The sequence below is a fragment of the Mobula hypostoma genome, chromosome 9 (assembly GCF_963921235.1).
Source record: "Mobula hypostoma chromosome 9, sMobHyp1.1, whole genome shotgun sequence".
In the NCBI taxonomy this organism is placed as follows: domain Eukaryota; kingdom Metazoa; phylum Chordata; class Chondrichthyes; order Myliobatiformes; family Myliobatidae; genus Mobula; species Mobula hypostoma.
The window spans coordinates 143,177,378-143,190,541 of record NC_086105.1 but is presented as its reverse complement, the minus strand read 5'-3'; the positions used below and the strand labels follow the sequence as shown (position 1 = coordinate 143,190,541).

Here is a 13,164-nt window from a genome sequence, read left to right as displayed (position 1 = left end):
CAGTTCATTGAGTCTGCTGGCATCACCTTTGTTGATGCCATTGTCCCAGCACACCACCGCATAGAAGATTGTACCGGCGACGACAGACTGGTAGAACATATGAAGGAGTGGCCTGCATACCCAAGGACTATGCCTCCACCATCTGTGCCAATGAATTGCACAGATTCTCCACCTTCTGGCTAAAGAAATTCCACCTCATCTCTGTTATAGAGGACCATCCTTGTATTCTGATCCTGTCCTCGTCTACAGGAAATATCCTTTCCACGGCCACTCCATCTGGGCCTTTCAATATTCAAGAGGTTTCAATGAGATCCTCTCAGTCTTCTAAACTCCAGTGTATAGGCCCAGAACTATCACACTCTCCTCATATCTTAACTCTTCCTCTGCCATCAGCTTTCTGAATATTTAGGTAACCCATGAACCCACCCTCAATATTTTGATCTATTTTGCTATATTTATGATCTGTATATTTTAATATATTTCTACTTATTTTGGTATTCTATTGTACTGCTACCATAAACCAATATATTCTATATGTCAGTAATAATAAAACTGATTCTGAAATCTTTATTAAAGATTTTCGTTAATGTCTTAATACTTCTAAATATAATTGTTCAATGTCATTTGAATATTTATTTTGCATGAAAATAGACATTAAAATATGCATATTCAATGTAATTACACTGGACAACAATTTTTTTGAATAGTTTGCTTTCTCATAAGTTTTTTTTTCTGTTTATGACAGACCACTTGGAGCTGAACACAAATGTCATTTCAGTCTACTTGTACCATGTAGCAAATTGGAGCAACAAGAAATTAACTTTTATTGAATATAATGCATTTAATTGCATAATGGTGCTGATGCTTTGCAGTAGTTCAACGAAGCTAAAAATATTTTTTAAAATTTTCATTTCTACTCAGCATCTAAGGCTTCTTGCTTGTGTCCAACAAAAATTAGCCAGCACTGATGGATTCCAGTTGTGCTGATACCATTTCTCACATGACCACAATGTCCAGGCAAAACCTTTCACCATGCTCGTCACTGACAGCACCAAGACTGAGAGGGAAGAAGTCTAAATGGGAATGCAGAATATGAATCTTTAGTGACATGTTGCACTTCATAGTTTTGTATGCTTGAAGCATGTTGTCAACCTCCAGCATGTAGTTTGATGCTCTGTAGTTGCCAAGAAAATTTTCAACAACATCGTTGAATGTCTTCCACACAATATTCTCCAGTCCTCCTAGAAATTCTTTGATTTGCCAAGTTACTGATGACCTGTTTGATTTGAGGACCAACAAAAATGCCTTGCTTAATCAGTTATTCTGGGAAACATCTGTCTCAAATATTGAAATCCTTCATGGGAAGGTTTGTGCATGGTGACAGCAGATCACAAGTTTGCAGTCTTGAACCCAGTAATTCTGCTTTTGCCTTTGATAAACCCAAGTCTCTGACCAGGTCATTTAACTGAGATTGAGGTATCAGATGAGGCTCACTCAACTTAAATAGCCCAGGCATTATGACCTCTTTGTCTGTTTCTAAATTCCATATCCTGTTTTTCTCAAACCTGTTCTATCTTACAGCATCTGCCATCTCCAAGCATGCCCAGCCATGTCTGGACAAGATAGAAAACTTTTCTGCTTACATTGTGAGCAACATTTTAGTTGACTTGAAATAATAAATATAAGTGATTTCCCCCAAAAATGGTGCATGATAGGGAAATATCATGGAGTTTTGCATGGTCAGCAGCCCAATACATAAGATACACCCAAAAGTATTCAAGAAGCAAAATCTTTGTTGTCCAGTGTTATCAACATTAAGCAGTGTTTGGATTTTTGATCTTTCGAAACTGAAGGTGTTGTATTTCACCTGGGTCTATAATAAAAGGGTCAAAATAATTAATTAGAGACACAGAACTGCAAGCGAGTCAAGTATTAGGGGAGCACTGGTTTTCCTCTGTCCAGTGGTGAAACAAAAGTGTGTTGAGCTGTCCAAGGCACTAACTTCTCAAAACCTTGTTGCCCCCTTGTTTGGAAAGGAAGATAGATCCCAAAGTAATGGCCTTCGTTTCCTCTAAAGCCCTGGTTGATATTTAACCATAATCCAAAATCAGTGGAAGGGTAAAGGCATTCTCGGGTGTCAATGAGGCGCATTACACTCATTGCGAAAGTGTAACAGTCATTTCATGTAAAGCAAAGCATTGAACATGAGATAAATGATTGAATCCCAACCAATATCACTGGAAAGGGAGAGGAACTCCAGAGTGTCATAACAATTACATGTCCTTTGTTATCAATGAAGCACATTGTAATCATTATGACATTGTAACTGTCCAGTTGTATATAGCCTGTTGGCCTGTGATTTCAATGAAGCAGAGACAGGGTTTGAATCTCACCATGGTCGCTGATGGATTAAATTCCAAGTATCTCAATAAATCTGGAATTCTGTAACAAGTATAATATGCAAATTATATGCTGGTGTGGAGCGTACCTGCTGCTGTTTTAATATGAACACATCAATAAAGCTCCTTGGAACATTTGCGTCCAGTGTCTGTCTGCTTTCATTTATAAAGTTTTTGACAAACTCACACGTTGATTTTCCATTTTTCAAAATTTTCTTGTGTGAACCAGGAAGAAATCCCAGTATGGGAAATGCATTATAAAGCTGTAACATAAAAATATAGCTATCAAATTCAAAGCAATCAATTCATAGTCAATACCTGAAATCTACAGGTAGTAGAGAATTTTTTAAAATTAGAAATAATTGTTAAAATCTATTGTTTTATTAATGTTAATTATAGTTGGTCATACATTTATATTACCATTGTTATTCTGATCAAGAATGTGTGCTGAAAGGACAGGTCCCTCTGAGACTAAAGGCAAATCCCATTTTAGTCTGCTGGGACTTGTTGCAACTGAACAATTATGAAATATGTTTGCACTTCTGGTGAACAATAAGATTTACCTGAACCATGGGAGAACCAGCAAGCTGAATGTTCTCATTCACTCTCTTCACTAAAGTGACGAACCTTTCATCATCGTATTCAAATCTGTCCCCAAAAACTATGGAACAGATGATATTGGCCACGGCAGCATTTAATTGAATGGTTGGATTAAATTCTTGGCCTATAGAAATGTAGATCATTCCAAATTAGTGACAATGCTTAATAGCACCCTGAATGGTCTCTTTTATGGATGTCTGGCTCTTGATATTGGTGGCAGAGTTTAGGTTAATGACACAGATCCAATGGTCATTTACCAGTTAGGTAAAGGCAGAGCAAACAGACACTGATGGACCAATGTCTTTTTTCCTGGAATATGAATTTCTCCTACTCATTAATGGACATCTGAAATTAGTCTGCTGACTCACCTTTACAAGATTCAAGCAATTTTATCAGGAACTGGGCTTCTTCAATGATTTTATCTTCTACAGTTTTCTTGCCCATCCCAAAGTCCCGTAAGGTGGACATGGTGAACCTTCGCATCTGCTTCCAGGATTCCCCACGAGCAAATAGGATCCCTATAATTAAATCCATTTATGTGACAACTTCCCAATGCAATCTGCTAGATAAATTGAAAAGTAGCATCAGTTTTTATTAGAAAACTTTTGATGGACAACAGTGAACCAAGAATGAAGACTTACCTTTAATGCAGCCACTCTCATAGAAACATAGAAAATAGGTGCAGGAGTAGGCCATTTGGCCCTTCGAGTCTGCACTGCCATTCAGTATGATCATGGCTGATCATCCAACTCAGAACCCTGTACCAGCCTTCCCTCCATACCCCCTGATCCCTTTAGCCACAAGGGCCATATCTAACTCCCTCATGGCCTTGGATCTCTCAAGCATTCAACAACCAAGAACAATTTTTGAAATGATCAATATTATAGTGTCAGAAACATGCTTGCTGACATACTGAGACTGCGTGGTGCCATAACAACAACCTCTTGCTCAACGTCAGCAAGACCCAGGAGATAAGTATTGACTTCAGAAGGAGGGAACCAGTGGTCTATGAGTCAGTCCTCATCAGGGGATCAGAGGTGGAGAGAGTCAATAACTTTAAATTCCTTGGTGTTATCATTTCAGAAGACCTGTCCTGGGACCAGCAAGTAAGAGCAATTATGACAAAAGCACTGTAGCAACTCTACTTTTTGGGAGTTTGCGAAGATTTATCATGACTCTCAAATTTATGGTGGAAAGTGTATTGACTGGATTCATCACAGCTTAATATGGAAACACCAACGCCCTTGAACAGAAAATTGTACAAAAATTAGTGATATGGCCCAGTCCACCATTGAGCTGATTTACACGGAGCGTGGTCGCAGGAAAGTAGCATGCATCATCGGGCACCCCACCACCAGGCAGGTCATGCTCTCTTCTCATTACTGCCATCAGAATGAAGATACAGGAGCCTTAGAACTCACACTGCAGGGTTTAGGAACAGTTATTACCACCGAACCATCAGGTTCTTGAACCAAAACTGATAACTTCACTCAACTTCACTTGCCCATTATTGAAATGTTCCCTCAAGTTATGGACTCATTTTCAAGGACTCTACATCTCAAATTCTTGATATTTATTGCTTATATAACAGCCTGGAAAAGGTTTCATTGCTAACATAATGGTCATTCTGCATGAAGCAGTGTTTGGGTTATGATTAGAGATAACGGGTACCTTGGAATCTGAGCCATCCAATGAATGGAGTGTGTTTTTGTGTTGTGTGCCTGACACCGGTATGAGCTGGGTCTTTTGTTCGGTGGGAGATGAAGTGAGAAGTTGCCGGAGAGAAGAGGTTGTAGGACCTGATCCGGAGCGGGGTCATGATTTGACAAAGCCTGGGGAGATCAAAGGAGGACCGGCGAACGGGAAACCATGAGCTCCAACTGGTTCACATCAGACTGTTTCATTAAAATGGGCCCTTTTCTTGTTTTTTCTTTTTGTTTCCTAAACCTTTAGTCGGAATAAGAAGTGTAAAGCTAAATAATTTAATTGTATGCAGTATTCTGTCTGTTATTTTCTGATACAAATTTATTACAGGGTAAAGAATTAAGCTTGGACACAAATGGGGGTTTTTCACATGTTCGGTGGGGCTGGAGATTGTCTTCCCGATGGAACCAGAGCATTTCACATGTAATGTAAAAAAGAAGTGGAACCAACACAGAACCTTGCGAAACACCACGAGTCAGCAGCAGACAACCAGAAAAAGCTCCCTTTATTTCCACTCTTTGCCACCTGCCAAGCTGCCACTGCTTTATCCATACTAGTATTTTGTCTGTAATAGCCTATTACAGGAAATCCCCTATTAATTCTCCGTTATTTATCTATCTTGAAGAGTCTTGTTCTGTCCAGGGTCCATTTAAGTTTATCACTGTAAAATAACAAACCTCAATCAAGAAGCGAACTGAGTGCAGTGAGGATGCAATCAAATGTTAGTATAGGGTTGATAATAATGATGGTGAGAATTACCATAACCGTGTGTTAAATCATCAAATATCGGGATGTGAGGTCTTCCTCCAAATTCATCTGGATGGTTGATAAGAGCATCCTTCACTGTCTCATAACCAGTCAGGACCGCCACTCTCATTGTCCCGAGCTTGATGCTGAAGATCGGACCATATTTCTCAGACAGCTGAAACAGGTTTCCATCAACAATTAAATAAACAATTAAAAACATGTTTTTAGATTCATTGAATTATTACTTCATTGGAAGTGGTCATTAGTGTACGTCCTGGTATATACATCTCCCATCTCTACCTGACATCTGTACTTGATTCTACCATTCAGGATGGTTGAACGTCAATGCCGTCACTATTGATCCGGACTGATACATCAGCTAACAAACAGCTTGATCTCAGATGTAGGCTATAATGAGTGACTTAAATTAAGGGAAACATGGTGAGGTTTAGACAGGCCATTGAGTAATATTTATACTGGACATAGACAGATTATGAGTAACAGGGTCTTCAGCCCAACTCTGTCAACTTGACCATGCCGTCTATCTGCATTAGGTCCATATCCTTTCCTATGAATGTACTTGGAGAAAGGGCGATACTGACATTGCCTTTCCCATTCTTTCAAATTGGCACCTAATTTTAGGTTTCCCTTAAACTAGGGAGAAGACTTTGGCTATTCTCCATATCTCTGCACCTCATGATCTTATGGGTGCCAGAGTAGTATAGCAGTTATTGTGATGCTATTCAAGCTTGGGGCATCAGAGTTCCAGCACTGCCTGCAAAAACTTTGTATGTTCTCCTTGCAACTACACGGATTTCCTCTGGGTGTTCTGGTTTCCTCCCATAAACTAAATACTTGGATTAGTAGGTTAATTGGCCATTGTAAACTGTCTTGTGATTAGGCTAGGGTCAACTATGTTGGTTGCTGAACCATATGGCTTGTTGGGCCAGAAGGGTATGTTCTGTGCTGTATTTCTAAGTGAAGAGATTGAGAGAAGGAGAGACAGAGAGAGTTACACAGGCAGACACAAAAGCCAGAAAATCAGCAGATGCTAGAAAGCCAAAGCAACACCCACAAAATGCTGGAGGAACTCAGCAGCCCAGGCAGCTTCTATGGAGAAGGGTTAACAGTTGATATTTGGGCCGAGACCCTTCGTCAGTACTGTTGAAGAGTCTCAACCCCAAAAGAGAGAGGTGGTGATGAGGAAGGAGGTACCGAAGCCCAAAGGCACACGCTCAACATTTCAGGAACAGCTCCTTCCCCTCTGCCAGCTGATTTCTAAATGGACATTGAACCATGAACACTACCTCACTACGTATTTAATTTAACCATTAAATAGATATATTCCTACTATTACTGTATAATTATTTCATTGTAGAGAGGGCAGTAAACGTATAGAGACGGAGATGAATAAAAATTAATTATAAAAATCTATTGGGTCATTCTTACCTTCCTATGCTCCAGAGGAAAAGCCATGGCCTATCCATCCTCTCATTATAACCAGAAGCATGTATCTGAATCCTTGGGTTTCCCTGTTCTCTCCTCTCACTATTCTTGTGGAACTGTATACCTGGGGCAGTCTGGCAAGTTGTAAAGAGCACACGCAGACACTCTGATAACTGTGGAGCAGGTGGCTAACATAATTATGGAAGCCAACAGGAATTTGAAGGAATAAGCGAAACAAACACCTGTAGATCTGACTCATGGTCATACAATTATCGAACAGTGGATTCCTGTTAACTGGGCCATTGTTTAATCGGAGCAACTGGTTACTTGGGACAACTCTTAAAGAAAAAGAAACTAATTGAGCAAATAACCAGGATTCCCTTCGTTTATTTGGGACATTATGCTGCTACATTGGGACAGGAGACAATTGCCAATCTCAATTGTGCACTAGTGTGGCAGGTAGACAGTACACCATGGTTATAGGGAAGTTTTTCAAAAGCTCATTTGCGTGTGTTTGTGCTCAAAAACCTGTGATAATTATCATTGACAGTTCACAAGAAATAAGCAGTAAGACAATTCAGAACTGTTTTGCTAACTGCGGTTCAAACATTCAGACTCACACATGCCAGAAACAACCGGAGTGAAAATGAAGCAGTTACGCTACTTCAATAAGTTAGGACCTACGAAGCTGTGAAAGTATCGATAATCATCTTGAATGTTACAATGAAAATTAATATTTGGAGGATGCAATCATCAAAGCATTTAATAAATAAAGACAGCCCTTTATCTACACCGGGTGTCTGAGCTGACTTTCTCAATTTATAATGAATCAAAAGAACATAGCAGTGATACAGTAACCACAAGGAACTAATACACAGTTTTATATACTGTTGGGAGCGAGGTTGTTGGGAATGGCGAGGGTGGAGCGTTGTGGGACAGGTGGCAGAAAAGGACATGTGCAGAAAACTATAGAATTCGTTACCCAATTAAATGGTAGATTATCATATTTTTAACTCTCCACAAAACGTCGGCTACTTTGTGCAGCCGTTTAATCGATTGTCTTTTAACCGATGTGCCCTAACAAACCGAAATCCACGGTGTATAAAGCATTGCGTCAAGAGAGACGACTCTAGAAAATAACCATCACAGATGAAGAACTTCAGTCAGATACTTACTGTACATGGAACATAGAAAAGTACCGCACAGGAGCAGGCTTTCCAGCCTACAATGTCTGTGCAAAAACAAAATCCCAATTCAACCAATTCTCTTCCACCTGTACTTGATGCATATTGTTTCGTCCTTTGCGCCCCTTGTGTCTATCTAACAAACTCGAACACTGTTATCGAATTTGCCTCGTCCACTCCTGTGTGGCATGCTGCAGATACCCACTAACCTTTGTGTTAAAAACCTACCAACCAGGTCTCCTTTAAACATTCCCCCACTCACCTTACGCCTGCCCTCGGTAGCAGTTACAGCGACGCGTTGACATCTCTGGGCATTCCTGAGTTCGGAGTTCAATTCCAGCACTGTCTGGAAGGTGTTTGCAGTTCTCCCTGTGAACCACGATGGTTTTCTCCAGGTACTTCTGTTTCCGCCATAGTCCAAAAAGTTTAGTAGGTTAATTGTTGATTGTCAATGGTCCTGCGGCTCGGCTGGAGTTAAAAGCTGAGTTGTCGGACGGTGCTGCTCCGAGAAAACCCACGCACTCACGAGAAGGATTTAGAAACTTTCACATAGAGGTCGCCAAATTCCAAATGCCGAAGCCCCGAACTGTAATAGCTTCGCGCTAACTGTAACACTACATTAAACAGACATTCCACGACCCATTTCACCCTTCCAAATTGCCTGCTTGAGGTGATCCCTGACACTTCTATATTCCTCAACATGTCGTCTCTGTCAACCCTTACATTCATTGTCTTTCAGGACTCTACAAGTCATGTTCTCAGTATTACTTGTTACTTATTTTTGTGTTTGCACACTTTGTCATCCTTGAAACATTGGTTGATTATCAGTCAGTTTTTGTTTTAAATCAGGTGTATTTTTTATTCTATTGTATTTCATTGTTCTACCATGAATAGCTGCAAGATTAGAATCTCATGTAGTGTATGGTGATATATATGAACTTTGACAACAAATTTACTTTCAACTTTTTTTTCTTTTTCCCTAAGTTCACCATCTAGTTTTCATTTCCCTACTATTCTTGTCCTTCCTGCTTCGGCTCCCGCATGTCAGAGCTGGACTTGCTCCTTTACAGAGGCTCCCGGTAAATTCTCTCCGTCTCCAGTCTATTAATGCCCTAATTTGCTCTTCATAAATACTTAGAGAAGAATTTGTCATGTCGAAACTCTACCCAGCTTTATCTAGAAGAGGCAGTATCTGTATACAAGTGCTTTTGCAAGAGGGAAGTGGTTTTGGAAGATGTGAAGGGAAAGAATTGTTAACTTGCCTGGCGTAGTTTTTGGAATGTCGGATTTAATCGCGACTAACACAACAGCAGGAAAATCAATCCCAGGCGCGGGGATTGGTATACAAAATGTCCAACAACTGTTGGTCAGGAGCCGGCTGATCTTACCTCCATGAGACTTTGGTGGGGCTTCTTTAGATCCAGGAGGTGCAGGTTCCCGATGATCGGTAGGGGAGTGGGCCCCGGGGGGAAGTTGGTCTCTCCAGGGGATTTAGACCCTGCGCGAAAATAAACGAGAAACAACGCGACGAGGGCGCAGAGAAGCACAAAAGTCACGGCATCCAGTGAGTAAACACCGGCGAACGACATCTCCCCGCAGCTTTTGACTTGTGGCTTCTTCCAGCTATCAGGAGCAGGGTTCCCGGGCACAAGGTGACACGCCTGGAGTGAATTCAGCTCTGCTGCAACGCTTCGTCCTGCAGAGCAACACAGAACACAAGTAATGAAGCAACAACAGCAAAACAACTTTCCTCCCTCCCACACATCCGCACTCTGTTCTCCAACCGGACTTCGGACTTCAGCCTCCAGTGCCCTCAGAGTCACAGACATTGGGAATGGACATAGTGTAGGCGGAAGGGATTAGTTTAGGAGAGCATTTGATCACTAACTTTCATTAGCACAGGCCTCTTCTTGTGCTGTACTGTTCCGTGCTTTACATCCCATCTGCTCGAAATGTGTATCGAATGGATGAAGCTCATCAGGAAGGGCATGTTTTGACTTGTAGCCCATCCTAGTGTTTAGGGCCTGCCACACTGATGGCTGGTCTGATACTGTACTGTACCTGTCAATGTAGAGTAGAGAGCAAGTTTGTAAATCTTCTGGGAACATAGGATGTTGTGAATGGCAAGGGTGGAGCACTGTAGAAGGAGAGCCAGGGTGGGGAGTGGCGCGGGTGCAGACACACCCAGCCCTGAGACACCAGGCAAGAACATTTGACCAATTGGTTTATTGACCATTACAGAACGTCTCTCCGGTGCTTCCCACTCCCTCCCCTCTCCCTTCCCTTTTTCCCAGCCATGATTCCCCTCTCCCTGTCCCCTTCCTACTCTCAGTCCACAATGGAGACCCATATCAGAATCAGATTTATCATCACTCACATAGGTCATGAAAGCTTTTTGGGGGGCAGCAGTACAGTATAATACATAAAATTACTACAGCACTGGTGATATCCAAAAAGAAGGAGAATCCTATCTGCAGGCTGAGAATAAACGGGGAAGACATAAAACAAGAACAAAACTTTTGCTACTTAGGAAGCTGGGTGACATCAGATGGTAGGTGCAACATGGACATCTAAAGAAGAATAGGAATGGCAAAAGACACTTTTATGAAAATGAAGAGTATACTGACCAATACTAAACTAGGCATGACAATGTGGGTTAGTTTGTAGCCTATGGCTGCAAAGGGGGGAGGTGGGGGGTTGAGATTGAAGGAGGAGGGTGGGAGACTGTGGAATACTCCAGAAGTAAGGGTAGGCAAAAAAAAGGGTGCATCATGTGAAAGACTCGATGTAAAGGGGGCCAACAAATTGAGGAAAATGGGTGACTTGGAGGAATTTATAGTTCTGTTTAAAATTAAAGGTCAGAAGGAAGGGGAAGGGGGATTTAGAGCCCATAATCCCTTGAAAGTGGAGGCAGCATTAGAGAACCAAATAGGTAAAGGATTCCAGGCCAAGATTTTGTCTACTGGATTGCTGAAAATTTGTTGCAAAGATGTTGACCAATATAAGTCCTAAAACAGTGGGAAAATTGGTTGTGAAAGCGAAGTGTATTACTCCGAAAGAAAGGAAGGGAGTTACAGGGGTAGTGTATGGTATTTGGTCTGGAATGACTGAAAAGGAAATTTTGGACAATATTACAGGTGGTCGAGTGATTGAAGCCAAACGATTAAACTCGAGAGAAGGAGATGATTGGGATTCTCCTGTCCGACTAATTTTTGCAGATGCCATTCTTCCAACTAGAGTCTATCTTGGAAGCATGTCTTATCAAGTTAGAAAATGTATTAGACCTCCCTTGCGCTGTTATAATTGCCAGAGATTTGGAGACATTGCTGGTTCATGTCGAGGTAAAAGAAGATGTGTGAAATGTGGAGAGGATCATGATATTAAAGCATGTAAGGCAGCAGCACCTAAATGCAGTAACTGTGGAGGGGATCATGTAGCGGCATTCAGAGGATGTGAGTATTTTATCAAGGCAAAGCAGATTCAGGATGTTAGTAACCAACAGAAATATCATATGCTGAGGCAGTAAAGAAAGTTGATAGAGAGCAAAGGATAAGTAAAGAAAAGATTGGAACGATGGGGAATTAGCACATTCTGCCTTCTCCAACTGTGGTTCCTCCAGACATGTTGTTGATGACTAAAGAGTCTTTTCTGGTGTTTATTGTTGATGTACTGGTCGGGGCTAAAACTACAACCAAGAGGTCGGATATGATAAAAGTAGTTGTTGGATCTGCAGAGAGGTTCCTTGATATGAAACAAGTTTTACCGGAAAAATTACATATATGACAGACAAATAATCACCGAATACTTCCGAGTTGTCGGGGTCAGAAAGTATGGAGGAGCTTCATGTGGATGAAGAGGCTGACAATCAGTATTTGGATGTTTTGAATATTACAATGGAATGCAAGAAGTTTAATTGCAAGTGGTCAAGAATTAAAAAGATTTGTTGGAACTTTTAAAGATAAGCCTGATTTGATCTGCATACAGGAGACATGGCTAAAGCCTCATTTAGATGTTGTGATCCGTGGATCTGATAGTTTGAGACCTGACAGAATGGGTAAATCTGGTGGAGGGTGTGCAACTTTCATAAAAACAACACTCCAGTTTAGATGACTTGACTTTAAATTTAAGCTTGAAATTGTGGCTGTGGAGCTTTGGAGCTCTCGTGGTCAAACAACTTTGATTAACTTTTATAATCCATGTAATATGATGTTATCAGATTTTGATGAATTTATGATTAAGGTAAGATCCCGAGTAATCTGGGTTGGAGATTTCAATGCCCATAATCCTATATGGGGTTGTGAATGTAAAGAAAGTAATGGAGTGGTGGTAGAGGAGTTTCTAAATAAATACAACATGGTACTTTTAAATGACGGAAGGCCTACACGATTTAATATTGTAAATAATACCTGTAGTCACTTAGACTCGTCAATCACTTCCTCAAATTTAGCCAGGGTCGGGGAATGGGATGTTATGGACAGATGCACAATAGGAAGTGATCACTATCCTATATTATGTAGATTTGGTAGAAATTTGATAGTAGAAGTTGAGGAGAGGGTTGCAAGGTATAAATTTTCTTCAGCCCACTGGGATAAGTTCTTGGAGAAAGCTGTGGATATAATAATAAAAAGCTGTGGATTGTAGCGAGGGCTCCATAGACGATTGGAATGAATCACTCTGTTCTATAATTCATAAAGTTGCTCAGTTAACTATTCCACTACGGAATGTTCCTAAGGCTCGAGCATTATTTCCGTGTTGGAATAAAAATTGTGATATAACAGTAAAAAACAGAAATAGAGCTTACAGGAAATTAAGAAAGTACCCAGTGTTAGATAATGTTATGGAGTATAAAAAGGAAAGAGCAGTAGCAAGGAGAGCAATTAAAAATGCAAAGAGGGATAGCTGGAGAAGATTTTGTGGAACCCTGCGCCCAGAGACGCCTATAAAGCTGCAATACATGATCATTCACAGAATGTCAGGGATATATAGGAAACCATCTATCCCAGCTTTGCTGGAAGGAGATATTGAAGCTGTAACCAATAAGGAAAAGGCTGATATGTTTGTAGAGGTGTTCCAAGTGTTACACA

General features: G+C 40.8%; 1 protein-coding gene across 1 annotated transcript in view; it reads right to left on the bottom strand.

Moving 5' to 3' along the window:
* The window catches only part of LOC134352288 (uncharacterized), a 74,648-nt gene that overhangs the window by 8,947 nt on the left and 52,537 nt on the right, over positions 1 to 13,164 (bottom strand). The window contains exons 11-16 of the mRNA XM_063059578.1: positions 9,969 to 10,141; positions 9,469 to 9,776; positions 5,463 to 5,625; positions 3,368 to 3,517; positions 2,963 to 3,123; positions 2,489 to 2,662 (exon numbers count right to left, since the gene is read on the bottom strand). Coding sequence (XP_062915648.1) covers positions 2,489 to 2,662; positions 2,963 to 3,123; positions 3,368 to 3,517; positions 5,463 to 5,625; positions 9,469 to 9,776; positions 9,969 to 10,141 — 1,129 coding nt within the window. The remainder of the gene's footprint in view (positions 1 to 2,488; positions 2,663 to 2,962; positions 3,124 to 3,367; positions 3,518 to 5,462; positions 5,626 to 9,468; positions 9,777 to 9,968; positions 10,142 to 13,164) is intronic.